Raw genomic sequence first — 25,443 nt, 5'->3', positions numbered from 1 at the left:
AGCTTAAGCAGCTTAGAGGTCTTTATATCAATCTGCCGCATGCACAGAGTTTGGGGGCATTACTCCTCATGCACAGAAGGAATGCAGGGAAGAAGTATGAGAAAAGGGCTAGAGAACTTTGAGAAAGGGATTAGGTTTTAAGGAAATTAAACTCCTAGAATACTTTTTATAGTTAAATAGATGGCACACACATACTCATTTCAATCTGTTTCTATTTTATTGGGGAAATTGGCTTGACTGTTGAGGGATGACTTTCACTTTGACATAAGTAATTTTTTTGCGCAAACTACCAATTACTGTTTCTGTGCTTATGGCACACTTTTACATGGATGTCAGCTCCCAGGGGCTCACTTCTTATCCAACTGAATGCAGAGGACAATGATAGAGGATTATGTATAACCCCCAAGAATTCTACTCTGTCACTGTTAAAACTTTATATGAAGCTCCTATGAGAAATCAATTATGATTTTGAGGTGAAGATTTATGGCATGTCACTGTAATCCAATGCTATTTTCTTTTTTTTATTGCTAGCAAATCAATCTCTAGACACTCGAGTCTAGTAACTGTCTACTGACAGAGTCCACTGGAGATGGGCAGCCAATATGTTCATGTTTCATTTGTAGTCTTCCAGAACTCCTAAATCATTCTCACAAGTATTACAGCCAAACCAGGTAACATGTATCTTGTTTCTGCACATTTGATTCTTCCTATCCAAACATAGATGCCTACATTTTCCAACTGAACTACACTTTATTGGATAAGGTCCAATATTCAAGATCATTTGAAGACAGTCGTTTTTAGGCACTAGCACCTCTGCTCAGCTTTCAGTAATCTGCAAATTTGATGAGCGTCCATTCTATACCTCATCTAAGTCATTTATGAAATTGTTGAAGAATGCTAGATCCAAGACACAGGATTTCTCCTTCCATGTGGACACAGAATTATTAAGAACATGTGCTGGATACAGTTGTTCCATTAGCTGTGAATCCATGATAGTGGGACCATCAGCTCTGATAAAATTGTTCCATTTTATCAAAGAGGAGACTATAGTCAACTTTGTCAAACACTTTGAAATCTAAGTAAACCACATCCAGAGTGTTCCTTTGGTCTACTGAATATAAAAAAAGAGATAGTTCAGTAAGATTTGTCTGCCATGACCTGTAACAAACCTATGTTGGGTTCTAACAATCACTTTGTTTTTTTCAAAGTGTTTGTAAAGTTTCTTTTTTCAGGATTTTCTCAGATACTTACTAGTCTGCAGTTTTGTTTTGTTTTGTTTTTGGGTCAGCTTTTTTTTTTTTAAAAGATGGAAAAACATTAGTTCTTCTCTAATCTTGATACTTCTGATTCTCAACAATTACACTCAGTGATTTTAAGATTACCAACTACTTATCAATTCTTTAGTATCCTTTGTATGCAATGTGTTCTCTCCTTAGTTCTTTACCTATGTTGACCTGTATTTCTGTTCTATCGTTTACAGTATCACCTTCCCAGGTGGGAACACACGTTTTAATGTGAAAAAGCAAGATACAAAATAGAAATTAAGCAGCACAAGCTTCTCCTTGCTGCCTATCACCATTTCATCACATTCTCTTACCAACAGACTAATTGATATTCACTTGGATGGCAGAAGTATTATATAAACTGGCCACTGCTGCAGAGGCTATCCCAAACCAGATGATTATTCTTCAGCTGTTTTATTAGCATGTTAAATTTGAACTTCACACTTGCAAAACAGAAAAATCCATTCCAAACCATAAAGAATCATCTATTGGAAAACAGGTTTTTGAGCTAGCTCTAAATCAAAAAAAGCTGAAATTTTTCAAAACAATAAAAGCCAAAGTATTAACACAGCTAAGCTATTAATCTCATTAAAGTGTTTTTTTCCCCAAAAAAATCCAGTTCTGGGTGATATCCAAAAATCATCAGTGTGGAAAAACTTGGAGCAATTGGAAATCCATTTTTCATTTTATTAACCACTTTTAATAATTCCCTAACTACTTGATGACTGCAGTAACAACTTGAAATATGGCCTGTCCCTCAAGAAGTATTTAATTTTATTAATTACAAATCACTAAATCATCATGTTTTCCTCTATTTTTTGAGGCACCATTCCAGAATATGTAAGACTGGAGATATTTAAAATTCAATTAATTGAAAAAGCAGCTGAAAAAATAACATTTTTTCTGTTGTCTATGACTAAGGCAGTGTTCTTCAAATTAGTGCCCTTTAGAAGTTGAAATCTGAATACATCCAGAAGCAACCAAATTGGGAAAAGCTCATTATGTAATCCAAACTCAACTCATTTAGGTGTCTTCTAGCACTGATCAGGAATATTGTTCTGCATAGAAAATGGGACACATATAATTAAATCCTTCTATTCCCCACCATCCCCAGTCAGAGCTGAAGAAGCTTCTTGGATGAAAAGTAAAATGTCTTCAAAGAAAAACAAGAAAGTCCGGTTGCTTCATGAAAAAAGCATCTTTGGGTGGCTACTAGGTGCATACTGGAAGGCCCAAAATATTTCAAAATGACACCTGTGAATCTCAGTTAAAAGTTCTAAACTTTATGTGGTAGAAGTCATTAAGCAGTCACTAAGTCAATTCCAGACAATATATTCTCTTCCCCACTTTCTTTTTAGGGCCTCTTCACTTCTATTTTTATTTTCATCAACCTGTTGTTGGCAATGTGTCCCACACACACCTTCATTTCCTTCCTGGCTTGCTTGGACTGGACCTAGCTATCAAGTAGTTTGCATGTCAGAAGAAAGACAAACCAGGTGAAGAATAGGGAAGAAGGCAGAAGGAAGACGATACTGGGAAATATGTTAAAAAGTTTGCTTAATACTAAAATGAAAAGAAGTCTTTATTGCAAGCAAATCCATAAAACCATCAGTAAATTTAATAGTTGACTACTTCAGGCTTCCAGTGTGATTTTTCAAGATGCTCCCGAGAATAATAAAATGAAAAAAGGCATTTGCAACTATAATACCATGCAAAAAACAAAAGGAATACTATAAACTATCCTAATCCACATTCAAGTATGTCTGATTACTCAGTTACAGGATCAAAGTAAACCCATTCCTCCTGCATGGAACTAAATAAATGGGTCCTAGTGTGTTAAAGCAGACCACATAAAGTGTACCAATGAAATATAAACAAAACAAACTGAAATAGAAAGCATATGTCACAACGCACACACTTGACCCCGTTCCTGGTTATTTCCTGGTTTTGGTTTAATCCATCCCACTTTATTAGTGCCTTTGGTTACATAAACTAATACTTATACTGCATGTTGCTATGAGTTTATAAAATTAAGAACATTAGGAAGTTACAAAAAAACGTCATCTCTAACAGATACTTCTCCTTAATTTTTTATCCCTTAGTATTTCTCTGTAATTAACAAGAATGAGCAGACAGCAAAGAGGTGGTTAATTTTATAAACTTTAAAAAAAAAACATCCAGTCAAATCATAATTAATTATAAAAGGCAGCAACATATAGGAACAATCTATCCCTGGCCACAAATGGACTACAAAGTATGTCATCTAACTATTAAATCACATTGCATGAAAAAGCTGCCCAATTAGATCTGCAATACACTAGGTAAGTTTCCAAATCAACAAAGCTATGAAAAGGTATAATAAGATCCATCTGGTGGGCGCCATTTTGGGGAAAGTTGCTGTACACAACTACTTGGGAGCAAGTGTCACTGAATTCACGGTATTTCTGAACACATGGACATAGATTTGGGCTGTAATAAGTCCTTGCAGTTTATTAACAAAATCTTATCTTACATTATTACAGAACAAGATTCTGTGTAGGGTGTTTCAAAAGTTCATTCCTCTGTTCTACCTCTTCAGATACAGTCTATGTTTCAGCATATGTGTATTTAGAACAGGGGTCTTCAAACTCGGCCCTTTTATGACTTGTGAATTCCTCAGCACGCTGGCTGAGGAATTCTGGGAGTTGAAGTCCACAAGTTATAAAAGGGACAAGTTTGAAGACCCTTGATTTAGAGAAAAGGAGCCTCAGTACTTAATTTGCAAAAATAAAGGAAATCACTCAATATCTCATAGTTAAGCAAAGCCAGCTTTCGTCAGAAAGAAAAGTGTTCATTTTACCTCCTGGGCAGTGTCTCAAGGCCATTTTGCATCTTCTGGACTCTGCAATGGTGGGATATGGTATCGTGTCTTTTGCTGGCTTTTTAACAATTTGCCTTGTTCTTGTTTCCAAACCCCACTTAAATCCGCAGTTCTTGTTATTTGTGCTGCAAACTGCCCACTCGCTCCAGGGGCCCACTTGGTAACCTACTGGAAAAACCAACACACACATACACTAGTTAGTATTCTTGTCTTCTAATGTTTGCACCTTCCAGAATATATGACCCTGGGGCGAAAAAAATGAAAACACGCAAACTTTTCATTAGGTTTACTCCCTAGCTAATAAAGAATTCAAGAGAAATTGAAAGCGTAATTATTATTTATTAATATCTGGATAGGCTTAACATGGATTGCACAGCTATCTTCTAAATCTCTCATTTATTAATTTTTAAAGAAAACAAGAAATATAGCCAAAATATAATTCAAATTATTCAGATTAACTGAAATAATTCATCTTATCATCAGACATACTTTATGGGAATATTTTAAAGCACTAACTCAAAGTAAAGCAGAAAAATTCTAGAATTAACTTCATTGAATTATTCTGATTAATTGATTTCAAGCCTTTACTTGAAACCTTGGAAAAAATTAGATGCAACTTAAGAAGGATATACTTGATGCAAAACTAATTTATATGCCACAATTCTTCAATTTCAAATCTTAGAAAATGAAAAATAAAATTGAACACTAAAGATCTTCATATACTTGGGCAAACATTAAATTTCAGCCGTGCTTGCTAATTAGTGTTAGTAGGTACTAACACCTGTTATGTAATTTTCCAATTTTCTCAAAAACTTGCAGCCAAAAAAGGCACTTAATAACCATTTTTACCAACAAAATCAGGACAGAATTCAGTTACTATAGTGAACATTCATATGGAATGTATTAGCATATACGAAATACTTTTAATAGCCATCTCTAGATGACTTCCTAATAAAGATTTAATATAGTTTACTGTTATCACAAATAATGTCTTAACAATAACAAAGAAGATTATTTTATAGTAATTGGTTACTTTGCAATTTAAGAAATATTTTGTTCTTTCAAGTCTATTTTGACTCCTGGCGATGATTCCCTGCAGTTTTCTTGGCAGTATCTTAAATTGTGAGCCAATTTGTTATAGTAGTAAAAAGCTCCAGGCTATAAAACAGGAGATAATAAATCCTAGCTTCACCTTAGTGACAAAACCAGCTGCGTGACCTTGGCCAGTCACTTCTCGCAGCCTCAAGAAGGTGGGAATGGCAAGCCATTTCTGAAAAATACTGCCAAGAAAACTGCAGGGATTCATTGCCAGGAGTCAAAACCAACTTGAACGAATGAAATATTTCTTAAATTGCAAAGTAACCAAACACAGGAGTCTTCAGGAGTCTTCAGAGCATCTTTATGATTTATTTGGAGAAATGCCATCAGGTTTCAAAAACAGATATTTCCCTGGGACCCATTATTCTAGATTTATTAACAGACAGATGAATTGTGTTGTTTAACTTTATTATAGCACATTAGCCATTTCCATTTAGCTTATGCACCGAGCAATAGCCAACATTTTAATGCAGTGAGATAATGGATAAACGTATAAACCTATATCAACATCCAGTTAGATTTTGGACTATTAAAAGATAATTATTTTACTTAAAAAACATACATACATACATACCAACATGTTTGTCAATAATTCAAAGAATGCAAAAGAAAAGAATTGTGATTCTGATATCCTTGCTTGAAAATGATCTACCATTCTATCAATAGCTGATGACCTTATTTGTATAGCAAACACACAACATGGCATAAAACTACTCTAGGATTATACGTAATTACTTTTATACAGGAAAAAGGAACTAGTGTGTGTATGTGTGTGTGGAGTTTCTCTGCTGGCAATAGGGAAGGCTGTTCTTAGACTTCTTTTCATGCTAATACTATTTTCATAGTAGAAAGCAAGCACTGACATTTTACAGATACAGGTAGTCCTTGTTTAGTGACTATCTTAGACAGCAACCATTCACAATTGTAACAGGGATGAAAAAGTAACTTCACTTGGTTGAGAGATATGTTAATATTGGCTTAGAGTTAAAACCGGAACTATTCTTGCTGGGAATAACTACAGAGAAATACAATAAGGGAACAATCTATTTGCTGTTACACATCTTGACTGCAGCTAGGCTTGCATTTGCGCAAAAATGGAAGAGCAAAGAAATCCCCACAGAGGAAGAGTCACTATATAAAATATTAGCATGTGCGGAAATGGACAGGCTTACAATGGTTTTGAAAGACAAATGTGGATCAGTTTACTTCGAAACCTGGGATAAATTTTATCGCTGGAAAGATTCGAGGAGGACGGTTGGGATTAAAGACTAGCGTTAAGATAGAAATATATGTTATTTTAGAATAAGTACAGTATATAAAACTTAGATGTATATTCAGAGATGAAGAACTGATTGTAAAATGTGGAATAATTTGATAAGAATGTATATACTGGAATGTCACGTTATATCCAATGTTTTTTTAATTGTATTATAAATAAAACTTTGTAAAAAAAAGAAAGAAAGAAAGAAAGAAAAAGTATCTTCACAATCAATGCCTGCATTTACAACAACAAAAGCCTTCAGTGTAAAACTGACTAAGATCTGGTCAGTTTCAGGAAGCAGCTGAAATACAAAAGGGTTGTAATCAACTAATTAAAGCAACACAGGGATAAGCTTGTTAACTAGCAGTTAGCACTTTTAGGGGAGCAATGCACTGTGAGAAAAGTAGCTTGGGAAAAGATATTTTGTTTAAGCAATCTCTCCACCCTGCGAGGGAATAAAAAAGAAAAAGAAAAAAAATAGTCAGGCACAGAAGTTTATCTGAATAAGACAGCAGCAATCAGCAATCTTCACAGTCTCTCTCTCTCTCTCTCTCTCTCTCTCTCTCTCTCTCTCTCTCTGCCATACGGTTTACTTAGTGACTGTGTCACTTACAGACCATTTCACAAAAATCAGTTATGGTCACTAAACAAGAACTCCCTATAAATGGCAGCAGATTATATATAAACAGTCTCTATAATTTTTTCAGATGCAGAAAATATAATAGATTCAAAAGGTTATATATAAGGTTAGGATGCAGGATTAGAGAATAGAATAGAATAGAATAGAATAGAATAGAATAGAATAGAATAGAATAGAATAGAATAGAATAGAATAGAATAGAATAGGACACTGAAGAAATTTGTCTCCAGTGCATAAGCTTACAGTGTACATATAAACAGCAAGTAATAGGTCATAGATCATAAATCATAGTTACAATCATTAATCATAAGTTACAAACAACAATTGATAAATCATAAGAAACCAATAGGACAAGATAGTAGGAAAGATGAGAAAAGATGAGAAGATGAGACAGTGCTGTAAGGATTAAATATTCAGCAGAATGATGGCACAGGGAAAAAAATTATTTGTGTCTATTTGTTTTGGCATAATATAATATAAGAAGGATAATATAGCAGAAATAATGTGTAAGTACTCACCCACACATTCCATAGTTTCATCTAAACGGACCAAACCATCGGGACATTCCCCAAAGCAACGGCCTCGGGAGAGAGAAAACCCAGGTTTGCATTTGGTGCAAAAGTCTTGACTGAAACAAGAATCACAGTTCTCTATTCTGCATCCTGAAGAAGAAAAATACATGCATTTGAGTTTGGTAACTTACGAAACAAAATAATGCAGAAGGGAGCAAGACGTGAATATTTAGCTGTAGTCTCTCAAATTATAGTTATAGGACTTTTCTCAGAATCTCTAGCCAGCAAGCCCAAAGGGAATGCTGGGATTTAAGAATCTCCAAATATCTAGAACAGTGTTTTATCAAACTTGGCAACTTTAAGATGAATGGCCTTCAACTCTCAGAATTCCTGGTATGCTAGGGAATTCTGGAAGTTGCTGTCTAGGGAATTCTGGAAGTTGAAGTCCACACTTCTTAAAGTTGCCAAGTTTGAGAAACACTAAGCTAGAACATCAGATTGGAGAAGACCGATGGACTGGATACTTCAATCAGATTTCCCATTCCCAAGTGACTTGAATAATACTGGAGTTTGCCCAACTCATAAGTGCTTACATGACTTAAATATGTGTGGCAGTTCTTCCAGATTTATTTTACCCTATAATAAATGCACAGATGGTTCACACATTTCAGATTACATGTGTGGAACAAATATCTTATTCCTTTTCTCATAGATATCCTTTTATAAACATTTCATGCACACCCCGCATGGATGCATCGTTGGTTTTTTAAAGCCCATTAAAATCAATAGGTTTTTTTTAAAATCATCCATATGCAGAATATATGTAGACATTTATAAACAAAGGGATGGGAGGAAGAGTTAACCCTTTCCTGCATGCAGTTGTCACAATATGCATTAGGCAACTTGTTCTTAAATATAGATGAATATAAGTTATGTTTCCTAACCTGTTGTGTGGTTTAACTTTTATAATTTGAGAGGGATTTATGGCTCTGTGTTGCTATATCCCATTATAAATTACTTTTAAAAGTGAAGCATATTGCCAAAAATTTGTGGAAACAGGCCATGTAAATCAGAAAGTGTTGTCTATAATGCCCATTGTACAAATTATGTACTTTGGCCTTAGTCTCTTGATGTAAAATTATTTTTGATGTTTAAATTCAATTTTGTTGAATAGGATGAAGAGAATATTGAGGCAAACACTGATAAAATGTGTAAAATAAATACAGGATTTGCAAAAATAAGAAATGTTCCAATCTGATAAACTTTGGCAGGAAGAAGACAAGAGATCAGGTTTTGCAACAAGGCTGAAGATCCATGATACATGTGTGATTGTGTTTAAAGAAATTCTGATTAAAACATTGTATAAGAGAAAAGAGTACTTTTTGAGTGGTCAACTAAAGCAGAAAAAGATTTCATTTTGATGGGACAAATTGAAAGGTGATATCTTTACTTCTAAACACCCAAGATTCTGATTGAATTCTGTCCAGAAATTGAGAGAATTTCTAGAAAAATTCAAAGAACTCAAGGAGATTCACAAGGAGATGTTAGATGAGGCTACACAAAAACCACAGCAGATGCAATAGGAAATTGAACGGTATGATACTGGACAAAGTGCTAAAAGTATTGACTTTTCTAAATGTTCAGCTTGATTACTACGAATGCTTAATGTGCAACATAAATGGAGCAAATGCTCATAAGAGAAAAAAAATCATTATTTAAAAAATAAAATAAAACATAATTTGCCTACAAGAGACACATACTAGAAAAATGGGCATAACCTGTTTAACTTGTAAAAATTTGGGTGAAGATTTTGGTAGGAAGTAAAAAAAGAAATAGAATTGTTTTGTAAATAAACTTCCAACTAAAACCAAACTTGTATTGAACAATAACCACCGAAGATTTTTTTATGAAGAGGTTGCATGGAGCTAAGGCTCTGATATTGGGAATTTATGCCTCAAATGAGGGCAAAGTGCAGTTCTATAAAGGACTTATGGAGGATTGCAAAAAGAAATCAAAATAATTATTTAAAAATAACTTAGATAAAGTTACTGTTTTACAAATTATTTGGAAGTTATTAATAGCAAACTCAAAAAAGAAGAGGTAAGAGAAAAAAACTTTTTTCAAATCAGGTAAAGTTTAAAGAAGAATTAAAGAAATTTTTAGGCAACATAAGTATTTCTCAGCAAATTAAGCTTATACAATGTCAGCTATCTATGTTAACTGTAAGAGAAATGGAAATAAAAATGAATTCTATAATGCAAAAGAAAATAGAGTTTGTACACAAGCCAAGGAAGTGGAAAGCATATGAAATACAAAAAGCAAATGCTACTGAAATTATAGGAGGGAGATGGTGTATTAACAGATAATGTGGCTATGCAAAAAAGCATTTCAGCAATATTATTCCAATTTGTCTAAAGGACAAGATATTTCTCTGGAGAAAGTAAACGAATATTTAAAGAAGCAAAATTTACTGAGGGATACAACCATTTTATTTGATTGGTTGAAAAGAGTTTGCAAGAATGTATTTCTGAGCAACAATGTAGATTTATGGCCCTCAGCACAAGAGGCAATTTATAGACAAGAAATAATATGCAAACACAAATGGCTAAAATATCACAATATACTAGAGTTTTGCCAAGGGGAATACAAAATAAAATCAAGAGAACAATTGGTGGCAGAAGGATATAGTTACCAAAGGTTTTCTTATTTACAGTTACCAGAAAGAATTAAAGTAAACAAAAGAGTTCATTGCACTGAACATAGTAAGACTCGGTATGAAATAGAATTGTGTACAAATGATGAATATGTGATTGCTAAAATGTATACACTATTATTGAAATATGAAACAGAAGAAAAACAAGTGAAAGAATTGATAAAGTGGGCTAAAAATTGTGGATATAATGTAGAGATTGAACAATGGGAAATTATGTGTTTCAAAGGATTTAAATTTACACCATGTTATCTTAAAGAAAACTTTTATCAAATGTACCATTGCACTGTAGAAATTGTCTAGAATGTATAAAGGCACTTCAAATTGATATTAGAAGTGTGAACGAAAAGAGTCATTTTATCATGCTTTGTGGAGATGTAAAAAAAAAGTTAGAAAATTTTGGATGCAAATACTGACTCAGAGGATTTTAAAGATTATTATATAATTGAAACCAGAAGTCTTTCTCATGGACTGATGGACAAACGGTTGGGGAAAAAAGTGATGGAAATTGGTTTTTGTATATGATAAGTTCAATGAACTTATTATTGTATGCACAAAAATGGGAAAAAATGAACAATACCTACACTGGATGAATGTTTGGTGAAAATGATAGAATTTGCTGAGATGATCAAACTGACTTGTTTGATTAGAGAAAAGAAAAACATGAATGTAAGTTTTTGATTATTTTTCTTTTACTTTTTCTTTCCTTCTTACACTTTTAGCTTCTCTTTGATTTTTTTCCCTTTTTCTTCCTCATTAGTTTGTACATATAGACACAGATAAGCTACTTATACTGTATATAAAAGAATAGCAATAACTGTAGATGAATGTTATAGAAGTTGATTTTGCATGCTGGCTAGAAAGTAGGGATTAAAGTGAGGTTTTCCAGGTTTTTCATAAACCGATGTCACCACTTAAGATTTCAAATAGTTATTTGAGGAAGACTGAACAAAGACAGAGCATACAGCTATACACTTAAGTATTTTGTTTGGAGAAAAACATGACTTATTGATAGGAGGCTATTGCATATAAACTTGACCATGATTTGTTAGTGCAATCATATATAATGGTACCAAAGTTCTAATCCTATTGAGTTTAATGAGATATATTTTGATGCAGACAGAGATAGAACTACAAAACACATTTACATAAATGGATAACTTTCATAAGTTTGTTTCAGTGTTTAAAGAATTTCATCAAAATAATCCAAACATTTGACATTATAATACTATATTTATGGGTAACATTCCAACCAAATATGCATAGAATTACATATTTTTCACTAGGATTTGGCAATCTGCCCAATTTACCCAAGAGTTAGCAAACTTAAACTCCTAGACTTTAATTTTCTTGAAATTAATTTATGGTCATATTGCCCTGTAATGTGGCATTTCTCAGTTTTGTTATATACTTTTAAATTTGCATTTAATAGTAAAAGCTCATGCCTGGAAAAAGCTTTCATAGGCTACAATTCTAATGCAATGGAAAATGCTTTATTGTATTCATTGGATTCCATGTAGAAAGCATGGACAATTGAAATGATATAAAAAATAATTCTCCAGATATTCTGGCTGGCTTCAACTGTCTGTAATAATACAAGCCAGAACAAATGCTTCTTAATTTAGCTCATCCCAGAAGTAAATAGCAATTCTTAAAGTTGCTGTTGCCAGTAATAAATTGAATAAAAAAACAGTCTCTAATCTTGTACTTTGCATGTACATTCAAGGAATGTATGTAAGCATATCTGTATCTAGTAGTCATTGATTGATTTAGACACTGAGCTCTACACTTTTAGAGAAGATGCGTGCAATTGTACATGATCAGAGACCCTAATTATTGCAGAATGTAAACAAAGAGATTTGCACTCAAACTACACATGTGCTTTGAGCAATTGCCATGACCTTATTATTTATTCAAGAAAAAAATACTTTCTAATTTAAAGATGATATATATAGCCCTGGCACATGCAATATTTTTTCATAGGAACAATCTCTTGTGAGCTAGATCCCGGTGAGAAAGAATGAATGCCCTAATACTGTTATTATCTAATAGCACCTACAGCGGTATGTAAGCAGCTTTGGCATTAAATGAGGTGAGCAAAAAATAATAATATTTCAGCTTCTGACATGAATTATCAATAAATTGTTACAGTTGGGAAGGAATTAAAAAAAACAAAAGAAGTTACAGCTGAACCAAGTAGCAGTTGTTGAGCCTTAAGATCATCTAGGCAGCATCTTGCTATCCTCAATTAGAAAGTTAAACTGGTGAGCACTAGGATGGAAAGTATTTGGGAAATCAAGATTGTACCGTAGACTGGAAAGTCAGAAGTTATTCCCGAATGCAATAGCAAACTATTTCAGTATATGCAGAATTAAATGGATATGCCCATTTAAGTCTCCAGGAATTGAGCTTGATTTGAAAGCGATGTATCATCTAAACCTTCTATGGATGTGAAGTGTGTGTGTGTGTGTGTGTGTGTGTGTGTGTGTGTCTTGGGGTTCCTTTCCAGATGGCTCTATAAATACAATGCAGTTGCATATACACAATTACTATCAATAATATATGATAGATGATAGACAATAGATAGATGATAGGAGATAGACGGATGGGTAGAGAGACAGACAGACAAATGATAGATAGATAGATAGATAGATAGATAGATAGATAGATAGATAGATAGATAGATAGATAGATAGATAGATAGATAGATAGGCAGGCGGCAGGCAGACAGACAGACAGACAGAGGCTATATCTAATGAGGTTAATATGCTCGCATCATATCATAGCAGTATTATTCCTTTTTTAAAAAAAAAGTAGGATTATAAAGCTTTTGGTCATGGACAGATCTCTAAACAGCTTTTGTATAGTATGCAGAGTGTTGACTCAGGCAGGCCCCTTAATGAAACTTCACAGAATGAAACTGCTGTGATATTCCATTCTTGCCAACATTATTCGATTAAATTAAAATCATATTAATATTTTATGGGTCCTTCCGATTATAGCAGCTTTCTTTTTTAAAGGAATCCAATACCTGCCAAGAAGCCCATTTCTACCTAACAGTGTTATTATATTTATATTTACATGTGGGCTTTCCAGAATATCTTGAATCAGATGTTTTTCTATGTAAATTAGGCTACTTTATACTGGCTAACCTGAACTGGAAAATTTTGAATTAACATTGGAAAATATTCAATCCCCTCAAGCTCTATTTTTTTAAGTAAATACACTGATAAACATTTAGTCTTCTATAATTCTTCTATAACAGCCCCTAATCATTTATGGTGAATAATTTCCAATTTTAAATATTTGACATGTACATTATTTTACCTTGCTAGAAATTAATGATTTAATTTGTATAGTTGTTAAGAATGAAAACTGAAAAAGGGCTAATTTTAAAAATGCCACATATACCTAATATTGTATTTGCAAATTGGCATTTTTTTATTATTACTAATGAATGTACAAAAAGTGGAAAAATTAAACAGAGAAAAAGTTTTCCACTCCACCTCACCAATTCAACCACATGTATCAAACATCTGAATCAAAAACAAAGGAAAATCCTTTAATTAGACTCAAATTCTCATAAATATAAATATTAGAAGTATTATTCTATGTTACAATGTCTAAAGTCATACCAACAGAAGAAATACAAGATGGTTTTATAATTTTCATTAAAGCAGAATTGGGATAAGCTTTGTTGATTTTTTTTCTTCCTTGATAGGTTCCAAGCCACAACAGAAGTTTGAAGGAAGAAAGAAACTGATTAAAAAGCAAACAAAAACATAATGTAAGAAAAAGGGGAAAAATGCAACAAGAATTTTGGCGACAAAGACTAAAACAACTTTAAGAAGAGTGGTTTGGGTTTTTTTTTTAAAAAAAAGAAGATATGAAACATTCTGCAGTTAGTAGAGGATGAATAAAAATGCTAGATATTAAATATTCCCTAAGCTTCCTTTGGCATGTATTGTAGGTATCATCCCACATTTTTGCAAATATAAAATTGTCTCAAATTCTTATATTAAATCTAAATTGAATCCAGAGAGATTAAAGTCAGGGAGATTTCATGGATATTTTACTGACACAATCCAGCAAACCTTCAAATATTAATAGTTACAAGAAGATCTTTAAATTTGTATAGTTAGACAAATGCCAAACATTTGTGGGGGGGTTTGGCTGAAATCCTTTGCATATTTTCTTTGTATTTGAAGTAATTGAATGATAAAAAATTGTAGTTATTAGCAAATCATTTCTGTATCATATCTGCAAATATGTGATGGACCTAACACGCTTTCTAATCTCTTGAGTTTTAGAAAAGGCATTTCTAAATTAATGTCTGCAAGAACAGGAAGGTAAATAGATTTCTCATTTCTTTTTTTAAAAATAATTCACATTTGAATTTTTGATCCACTTCATTCCCCCCTAGATATCTTTTTCATTATTTAATGGGGAATTTTTAATTTAAAATTTACATTGCCCTTCACTTTTTGGGCTTTCCAAAAACCAAGCTATTTCAGAACTGAAAAACAAGATACCTAGAAGTCTATGGAGATTCTCAATCTCCAGGTCATGGCTGTCCCAAAGGTGCTTTGTTTTTGCCTAAAACAAAAAACAAAGTTACAACTGAAGAAGTTTCTTGGATGAAAAGTGAAACATTTTCAAACAAAAACCAAGAAAGGGATGTTAGAGATGGCCAAATTAATTGTTTCTCATTGCAATCAGCATACACAATAACAAAGTTTCAGCTTTTTTTCCCAAGTTCCTTGTCCAATAGTTTAAAAGGAATTTCTATGGTTTCAATTTTATATTCATTTTAAGAATCTTCTGCATTAAAATAGGAATCTGGCAGGATATTGATTTTTTTTTTAATATATTCTCACTAGCTACTTTGACCTGCTGAGATAAGGATACATGTACATAATCATCACCGTCCTCATTGTTGCTGAAAATAAGAAAACCCATTTGTGATTCTCTGCTGCTCTTATTTACAGTATTATCTTAGCTAACATTTTAAAATCACTGTCAAGCTTTAGCCAATTTCTAACGTAAATGAGAAAATGTCCAGAAATAGAAAATTCCAACAACGTTTTATGCTCAGATACTTTAATTATTATATTTAGCACTCAAACCTTTACGTTTTCCTAATAGTGAACTGATGTTGGGAGTCCAAGGAGCCAGGAAGATATTAAATCTAAAATAAGCTACTACCATGTTTCCCTGAAAGTAAGACCTACCCCAAAAGTAACCTCTAGCTTGATTTTGGGGCTGGGCCTAATATAAGCCCTACCCCCAAAATAAGCCCTAGTTTTGGTGCAAGGCGCATACCTAAAATCAAACTAGGGCGGGGGGTGGAACTGCCCCACGTGCCCCGCACCCCTTTACCTTTCAGCCAGGCCTCTCACCGGCCCACTTCTTCTGCAACATCCCCAGGCCTGCATTTCTCAGTCACAGGCCTTTCCAGAAGGCCTTTGCAGCCAAGAGCCAAGCTCGGTTCTGCAAAACCTTTGCAGCCAAGAACCAAACTATGGATTGAATCCTTATCTTGATACTCAGCTGCATAGGCCTTCCAGAAAGGCCTAACTGCAAAATGCAAGCTGAAATGCAGCTGCAGAATGAAGCTGCTCCTTCAGCCCCAGAAGAAGTGGACCAGTTGGGTGGGGCTGTCATTGCCAGAAGTGAGTATAAAAGACATCCCCCCAAAATAAGACCTGGTGCCTCTTTTGGAAGCAAAACAAAATAAGACCCGGTCTTATTTTTGGGAAAACATGGTAACTATCAGGTCTAAATACATTACAGGTAATCCTTAACATACAACCACAATTAGGACTGGAATTTCATTTGTTACAGTCATAAATCAACTTGGATGCAATTTTACCATATATATTTTTTGTATCATTAAGTGAATCACATGGTTACGTGAATCCAGCTTCCCAATGGGCACTTTTTGGCAAAAAAGATTGCAATTGCAGCAATGTAAATGGCAGCCGGTTGCCAAGCCCCTGAATTGTGATCATGTGACCTTGGGGGTAGTGCAATGACCAAAAGTGCACATACAGGTCATAAGTGACTTTTTCCAAGGCTGTCATAAGAGTCGTCAATCCAGGACTATCTGTACATGTAGTTACATGGTGAAATCAATTGGAGTTATGCTAATATTATTACATTCAGAGATTTGCTTGGAAAAGTCTGCAAAATATACAAGATAGCATGATCTAATTAAATCAAAGCTTGGAAATTACTTCCTTGGGATTCATCCCATCAGCTATTAGACAATCCAATTTATCATTAATTTGGTCGCAGGATTCCAAGTCCAGCTGCCATTTGCAATTGATCGATGGTGATTTTGTCAGCGCTGACGGTGTTCAAGTGGTGCTCCAGTTGTTTTGGGATTGCACCCAAGGCACCTATTACTACCTTTAGTACTACCTTTGCTTTCTTTTGTCACGGTCATTCTATTTCTATTTGTAGGTCTTTGTATTTTACTTCCTTGGGGTTCATTCCACCAGTTATTAGACAACCCAGTTTATCACTGGTTGTCCTTTATAGTATACTAAAATTATCTATGGATTTCTTTGCATAACTTCTCCATTTCAGGTGATTTCAGTTGTCCATCTCTCACTTTACGTTTTTCCCCAATTCTCATTTTCTCAAGGAAATCATCAAAGTAAGAAGAGAAGCACCCCAAAATTAATACATATGTAGAATTAGAACCAAAATCCACATGAATCAAGAGTATCTAAAACAGAATAGCAATAGTTTCTAAAAGAAAGAAAGAAAAATTACGCAATAGCAGATCAAAACAAAACAAAAACAAGAAGTACATTGGTTTTGCGCAAGAGATAGATAGATAAATATAATAAATGTATACATTGTGTCATATGATATAATCGAAGATTCTGTTACAATTATATAATGTGTTGTAATCATTTATGAAAGTTTCATTTTTATGCACTCAATCATTTTCAAAATGAAGTCATGAGTGAGTGAATTTTAGACTTCAAAACATTAAGCAGAGAAAACTTACTTGAACATCTGTTCATGTCTGGGGCTCGAACACCATAGAACCCCGATGGGCAGGAATTCAAGCATTCCCCATATTGTCTCATTCCTTCTCTTCGTAGAAATAAGAACAACTTATGTTGACATCTGATGCATCCATTGTCCCTTGAGCAAGACAAACAGCCATTGCAAATTGGATTTGGCCCATAGTTTGCTGTGATTTTTTTTCCAGAGACAGAAAAGGGAAGGGAAGAAAAATGATAATATTAAAGCATAATATTAATCAAAGAGTAATCATACAACATCATCCTTTTTTGTTTACAACAAATAATTAAAGAAACATTGAGCAGACAGGGTTTCTTTATTATTAAATATTTTATAAAATTTCTCTCACAGTTTTAATATAACATAGAAGCAACACGTTGGAAATTGGTATTTAGGCCATTAGATCCAAGTCCCTGTTTAATTAAAGCATTTGATTGATGGAATTATTTTCTTAAAACCTTCATGCAATATACAGTAGAAATATTATTCCCATGATGTATTTGTTAAGCCTCAAATTTCATTAGCCTTTTCTGTAGCAACCTTCTTATATTCGGTTTGTGTTCAACTATTGTTCCAAGGTCTTTTTTCCAAGTACAGAAATCAGATGCAGTAGCTCCAATTCTTGCTCTGTGCATTTGATTTCCAGTTCCTTTGGACAAATAGTTGCCCTTCCCACTACTAAATTTCTTTCTCTTAAAACTTAACACAACTCTCTTGTTTTCAATTTTATTTTCATAAAATTATAAACTATCATGTTATCATCTAAACACTGGCTAACCATTTCTTCCACTTTTCATTCAAGTCATTAATAAAAATGTCCAAAAATATAGAACATTTCTATAAACCAGTCACTGTAACATTTCACATATAGCTACTAAGCCCACTTTTAACTTACTTTGCTACAATAAAAAGTTTGTGTGTGTGATGAGGTTTTATTGCAGTTGATTTATTAAATATTAAAATTAACAGTGTAAATATAGGAGGAATAAATCCAAATACAAAATTCTTCAAATGTGCTCATTAAATATAATAAAGATTACAGTTAGTAGAACCAAACACAGCTAATGAACTTTGGACTTTAGCTCCCCCCCATACACACACACACACACACACACAGACACACAAACATACATACTCCTAACGTGTGCATGTATTTTTTACAGATTTTTCCTAATCTTTTCCAGAAAGAATAAAATCTTGTCCATAACGTCAGAATGGATTCAAATTTCCCCAGTGCAACCAAAATCCATTAAATCAAAACCAATTAAATACAGACCTTTCTGTGATTTGAAGCAAATAAAAATTAAGGGCCAATCCAACCCACACCCAAATTCCTGAAACAGTCAAATGCTGGAAGTGGAGAATGGAATACTCTATTTAAATTCTTCAAATTATATAACAAGAATGTATAAAAGACAGATCAAGAATCAACTCAGTGAACTTCAAGCAATCTGGTTAGGTCTCCAATTATATTATTTAAGAAAGGAAAGAGCATCTTAACTCTTGTGACCACTATTAAACAGAGCATTGAAATGTATAATTCTTGGGAGGAAATCCTGTTAGATACATTATTTGTCAAACTTTGAACATTGCTCTTAATTATCGCTCCTTCAGGTTCAAGAGATAAGAAAGATACGACTGAAAATTATTTGAAGCTATGTTTAATCTTCTTGTTAATTTTTTAAAATGGATTGTATGCTTAACTTTGCCATCCTTTGGGCTCATTTCTAAGAAAACTAGTTACTAGTTGAAGGTCAGTTTTGATGCTCTGATTTTTTGCTCTGAAATGGGCTGGTCCTAAATTCTAAGGACTGGCCTGCCTTGAGAAAATACACTTGGTTAGGGTCAAACTGGATAAAAATTGGTTATAATCTCCCTTTTGTTGGAATGTAACACAGGAACTGCAACATCAACTCTCATAGTTTTGTCATGACCTATTTTTGCTGAATGTTTCACTATCAACTAGATTCCAAATATAAGTTTTGAATGCTTGCTGTATGCTGAAGCATATGTGTTCTTCTTGGTCATAATAACCAGCATTTGATAGCTCTTAAGATATAAATAAGAGCATAGGGTATGGGAATGGGCTAAAATATTACACTGGAAGGAGCAGTCTACACCTGAAATGCAGTACTGGATTGCTGAGCCATGTTGAAGTAATCTTTTTCCAGTGAAGAAGCAAAGACAAAGATTTTGCTCAAAGGTTTTGGAAATGTCTGTTTATAAAACATAATTTCCAGACCTTTTCTTTCTTTTATAACATAATTTGCAGACCTTTTCTTTCTTTTTTCCATGTTTTAATTGTTATATTTATCCATGTTGAGGTTGTGTTGAACCCTTCTTGCAGTTGTATTTGTACTTCTCTTTTGTTCATTAATAAAATAAAACAAACTTCTTAGACTGATGGGTTAGAAATCACATAGGTCCCACCTCTTGGAAAGGAACCAATCAGGAAACCTCAGTACATGTTTGCGACTAATGAATGAACATATCTCATAACCACACTCATGTAGACATTATACCCCAGTGAATTAATCATTCTTATAAACTTTATTATCTGATTGTGTGATCAAAAATGTTATTAATTAAACCAGCCTGCCTTTCTGTACAAGTTTATGATGATATTCTATTCTGGTTCAGTTTATCTCTTTATCAACACAGGGTCAGCTGCAACCCTCTAGTTTTATAGACGAGTCTTTCCTGCTATCACGTTTTAATGATTATACCTTTTACATGAAACCATGTGTTCTGTCGATGAATATGAAACTTTTTAAAAGGCAGCATAGCCAATTCTGGGCTGGATATTACCTTAGATGTGACCTGTTTATACATTCTAGTATCAGCCTAGAGTGCTGTCCTATCATATGCAACCTACTTACTGTTTCCTAAAGCAGGAGAAGGAAATATAGGAATAGCACTTAGACTTGTGTATCACTTCATAGCACTTTACAGCACTCTCTAAGTGGTTTACAATGTCAGCATATTGCCACTAACAATCTGGGTCCTCATTTTACTGACCTCGGAAGGATGGAAAGATGACTCAACCACAAGCTGGTTAGGATCAAACTCCTGGCTGTGGGCAGAATTGGCCTCCAATACAGCTATCACGAGTATTGGTGTATTGCAGTCACAAATGATGGAGTTTCTATTCTACAGAACAGGGAACATTCTGATTTTCTACTTCTAATGACTTATCCAAAATGAATCATTTGGAAATACATTTGCTGATTAAGGGAATGATGATTACCATGATGAATGGTATTTAAAGGTAGGCCCAAATGTACAGGGCCTAAAAACAATAACATAAAATTAATAATTAAAAAGCATCTGGCATCTCTGAGATTATCAATCAAGTGTATTGGTGATTATGCCAGTTTGGTTTTCTTTCATTTTCTCATTTTTCTGAACCTGCCAAATTTGAGTGATATGCCTTCAGTATTTTCTTTTTTTATAATCCTGCACTACAATCTGCATGTAACTTGGTGCCTAACTCTCCAAACCATTTTATCAATTTTGCCTATAAAGATATCTTTGCAAAGAAATAAGAAAAAATGAATCTATTTATACCTCGTGTTCATGAATGTTTGATTTTTTTTTCCAGGCTTTGATTCATGTTTTCCAGTGCTACTTACTAACTATATCACAAATCTGAGACAAATGCACATCATTGGTTTGTATATTTTTAATACATGTGTAAGCTAGAAAAATTTAACACTGGTTTTTCCCAAATATCTAACTAGTACTAGGTTAGGAAAGTTGTACCTTAGCATTATTAATATAATATATGTTACATATGAAAAATCTTTATGTACAAAAGTAAAGCTAAAGGTAAGATGTATTTCAGAATACTGTTCATATATTAGTTTGTGTGTCTGATGTGATGCGAGACAGAGAATTCAAGTTGTGTCTATTATAATCAGGAAACACTTGCCTCTAGTTGCCAAAGTTTTTGAATAAGCAAGACAAGGGGGCGGGGACAGATTTCTCATAAACCAGGAAATACACGTTATCCTTGATTATTAAATCAATGGAAAAAAACATGAGTTTTCTCAATAGGGTTTTCACAATCATCCTATCAAGATGCCTTCCCCATATCTTTTTTTTTTTTTGAAAAGCCAATATTTCTGCACTTCCCCCTCCTTTTTTAATTCCTTCTCGGTTCAAAGTATTTCACCAATATCAAAGACATATTGATGGAAATCACTTTGAAACACCCATCCTTTTCACTCCAAGTGTAATTATTATTGCTTTGAAGCCAAATGTTGTCAATCTATAATGTATGTGCTTTTTTCCCTTTGGAACCATCTTCCCTCTGAACTCCTTCTTACTTCTCTAGCAACAGCAGTTAAGAGTGTAAGTACAGAATGAGAGTAGTCTATAATTACTAAGAAAAAGGAAGGGGAACCCCTTGAGATGTTAACCCCTCAAAAAAGTGTCCTTGAAAACATATGCTATTTACACTTCACAGTTCACTCCAAACACTTAGGACTCAAAAGGTTCAAAATTTGAAAAACATGGGCTGTTCAGTACAGACAAGCTGTTTTCTAAGTACCTATTTCCTAAAGGAAACAAGGGTCACGTCAACCTTATTTATATTTTCCTACAAAAGGAACACTCCATAAGTCTTAAATCTCTTAAGTTTCATTGCCAGCAATTGACAAAGCAAAATTGGCCTTTTCAAAGATGTTTAAAAGTGGAGGAACGATGAAAAATCAGATAACTTCCTTCAATTAATACATCATTTTCTAAACTTTCTTTAATGCACTGACAATAATGTACAGGTAGTCCTCAACTTACAACCATTGATTTAGTGACCGTTTGAAGTTACAACAGCACTGAAAAAAGTAACTTATGACTGATTTTCACACTAACTACCATTGCAGCATCCCGTCTATCATGTGATCAAAATTTGGACACTTGGCAACTGGCAGGTATTTATCACAGTTGCACTGATGTGATGCCATTTGTAATCTTCCCAGCTGGCTTCTAACAAGCAAAGTCAAGCGGGAAACCAGATTTGCTTAGCGACCACATGATTCATTTAACAACTGCACTGATTCACTTATCATCTGTGGCAGAAAAGGTTGTAAAATGGGGTGCAACTCACTTAACAACTGCCTTACAAAATGGAAATTTTGGGCTCAATTGTCATTGTAAGTGGAGGATTGCCTGACCATTCAGGGTATGGGATGATGAAACTTTTTGTAGAATGTAAAACCTTATCATGGAAATTTTGTTTTCCATATTCTAGCAGGATCCTAGGAAATTCATTTTCAAGGATCACATATATTCTGATCCTGAGAATGGGGTCGTACGCACATAAAAATAATGAATAATCCATTCCCTTCCAAAAATTGAATGCCAAACACAATGTCAAAACATCATCAGACCAATTATTCTATTTCATCAGTGGAGGATTTTAAGAAGAGATTGGACAACCGTTTATCCAAAATGATATAGGGTCACCTGCTTGTGCAGGGGGTTTGGACAAGAAAGCCTTCAAGGTCCCTTCCAACTCTGTTATTCTGTTATTTTATAGTACACTAAATTGCCTATAATAGGGGTTTCCAACTCCCAGGCCACAGCCCACTACCAGGCCTTGAACCAATCAGAACCGGGCCACAGAAGTGGCGGGCAAGTGGGGCCATGTGCACATGCATCCCCTTTGCATGAGCAGTGTGTGTTTGTGTGCGGGTATGTGTGCCCACTGCTTGTGCAAGTGGAGCTGTATGCATATGTGCACACTTGGCCGCACTTGCACAGAACCAACCCCCCCACAGCGGTCCAGAAAGGTAGAAAGTTTGGGGAACCCTGGCCTATAAGAATCATTGTGAATATGATGAGAATGTTAACCATTCAATCCAATTCAGCTACAGTGAATTGGATTAAATAAACAAGTGCAGATTTCCACTGAAAGTAGGTATAAATCTAATAACCAGTGCGGATTTGTGCGGGCATTTCAAATCTACGTTTAAAGAATGTTTTAAATCTTACAGACTTTTAGATCCAGGATTTGATTAAAATAACAGGTGGAAAAATTCTTAGATATTTAAAAAAAAATCTGATCCCCTTACAAACATTCTTTATATTAAGTGAGAACATCTGGCATAGAAATGGAAAATATCCAATTTTTTTGGCTCTTTCATTTGCATTAATGTTATATTTCAGTATATAAAAAAGCATATTCCTGCAAACACCTGGTTATAGAAGAAAAACTTTGCAAATGACTGAGCTTGAGGAATTATTCAAGAGAGTTTTAAAGCACTTTTTATTTTTCTCTCCAACTGAAGACAATACAGCCAAATTGTCTTTAAAACCAGAATTGGACTGAATTATCACAGAAATACATCCCAATCAACAGCGCATTATGATTGCTGGTAAATTCCAAATTGTTTTCCAAGCTTGGGAGCACTATAGGCATGTACAACAGATGGAAAAGTTACAGTATGCTGGCATGAATCAAAACAAGAGATAAAAAATGACTATGATGGACAAGAGACAATTGTACATGTATTAAAATTCCTGTATTAAAAAAAACAGGAAGAAAGACACATTTGGAAGCCAAAATAAGATCACATAAGCATACTGCACACTAGACTAGGGGTTGCTTGTTTTACATTATTATGCAAATTATGCCACGTTTTATTGCAGAAAATTTACTTATACACAGTGCAAGGTATACAACCGTCAGAGGGAATATAAATTGTCCTTTTTTTCTAGATGAAGTAATGACAGGCAACTGACTAGTCAGAATGCTCTGCTCTGAATATTGCTTCTGCACAGAACTTCATTTACTGGTTACATAAGTGTCTTTGAGTCTGATCTTCATTTAAGATCTTACATCATCATTGTAAGGAAGCTTTGCAGACTAAACTAGTCTATCTGGATCTCTAGAAAGAGGTAAAGTATAGGCTTTACAGTTCACAACTGAGTCATGCTTAATTCTACTTACTGGTCTTACAGTGTCAGAATGGAGTTAATGGCACACAATAAACTAGCAATGATATAATTGCCTGTAATAAATAGCATATTCCATGTTACACGTTCCATGTCACTACAGCACTGGGAAAAATGCTGGTAGCCATCATAGCTCTTACTCAGCCTTCCACCATCTTCCAAATGCTTACAGATGGAACATGATGCAATGCATCAAATATCAGCTTAACTTAATATCACAAATAAATTATGAGTTATCTTTGTAAGGGAACTACAATTTCCTCGCGACGCCATATGTTTCCCATGTAACGCAGCTGGCTGTCAAAACTCATATCTTCCACCTTTGAAGAACACACTAGCACATGAACACACACACTATTCATCATGAATAGTGCAAGAATCATTGTAGCTCGGCCTATTAAAAACCAGAATGGAAAGAGTGGGAGAGATCTATTGGGTGTCAAAGCAAAAGTACTTGACAGCCAATGGATAAGAGGTGGAGCAGTTCACAGGCTTGTATCCTTTCCCCATATTTTGGGCAAGCAAAAAAAGGGAGGAGAGGTGCTTATTTTACGCTTGGCTATTGCATGAAGTATTAGCAGAATAAATATAAAGGGCAGGAAAGGAAGTGATGTTGTATTCCCAAATTTTTGCAATAGTTCCGAATATTGTAATAAGTGCAGGCTAATGTCCATCAAGTCAAATCTGTGTTTACAACAATAAGACCACTGCATGCAAGAGTTCATCACTGCAACACCAAACAACAGTGTCAGCAACACTATCACTTTTGGTTCAAATCCTCCACAAACCTTCATGCTGTATGATAGCAATGTGAAGGAGAAGAGCACTTTATGAAGCAGCCTGCAAAAAGAGGAGACCAGATAATTCAGCACTGAAGTAAGCTTAATTGCTACTAATGGGGAGAAACATCTTGATCACAGCTGTTCAAGAACAGATAGGTTCTGACTATTTTAAGAATGAAAACAAAACACATTTCATTGTAGTTCTTTCAGATCTAAAGCTTTGCTTTAAAGCTGTACATCAACTTTCCCCAAACTGGTGCCTTCCAGATGCATGGAACACCATCTCTCATCATCCTCAG

General features: G+C 34.2%; 1 protein-coding gene across 2 annotated transcripts in view; it reads right to left on the bottom strand.

Annotated features, from left to right (window-relative positions):
* RSPO2 (R-spondin 2) overlaps positions 1-17,482 on the bottom strand; it is a 48,293-nt gene extending 30,811 nt beyond the window's left edge. Inside the window, exons 1-3 of one of the 2 annotated variants that reach the window (XM_015819735.1) lie at positions 17,386-17,482; positions 7,661-7,804; positions 4,123-4,311 (exon numbers count right to left, since the gene is read on the bottom strand). In XM_015819735.1, the coding sequence (XP_015675221.1) occupies positions 4,123-4,311; positions 7,661-7,804; positions 17,386-17,467 (415 nt within the window). In that variant the 5' untranslated portion in view covers positions 17,468-17,482. The remainder of the gene's footprint in view (positions 1-4,122; positions 4,312-7,660; positions 7,805-17,385) is intronic. The other variant, XM_015819742.1, reaches the window with a different exon arrangement.
* Positions 17,483-25,443: the final 7,961 nt, after the last annotated feature.

Source organism: Protobothrops mucrosquamatus, unplaced genomic scaffold, assembly GCF_001527695.2.
Source record: "Protobothrops mucrosquamatus isolate PMUCROS unplaced genomic scaffold, P.Mucros_1.0 scaffold_149, whole genome shotgun sequence".
Lineage (NCBI taxonomy): Eukaryota > Metazoa > Chordata > Lepidosauria > Squamata > Viperidae > Protobothrops > Protobothrops mucrosquamatus.
This window is presented reverse-complemented; position numbering and strand designations above follow the sequence as displayed.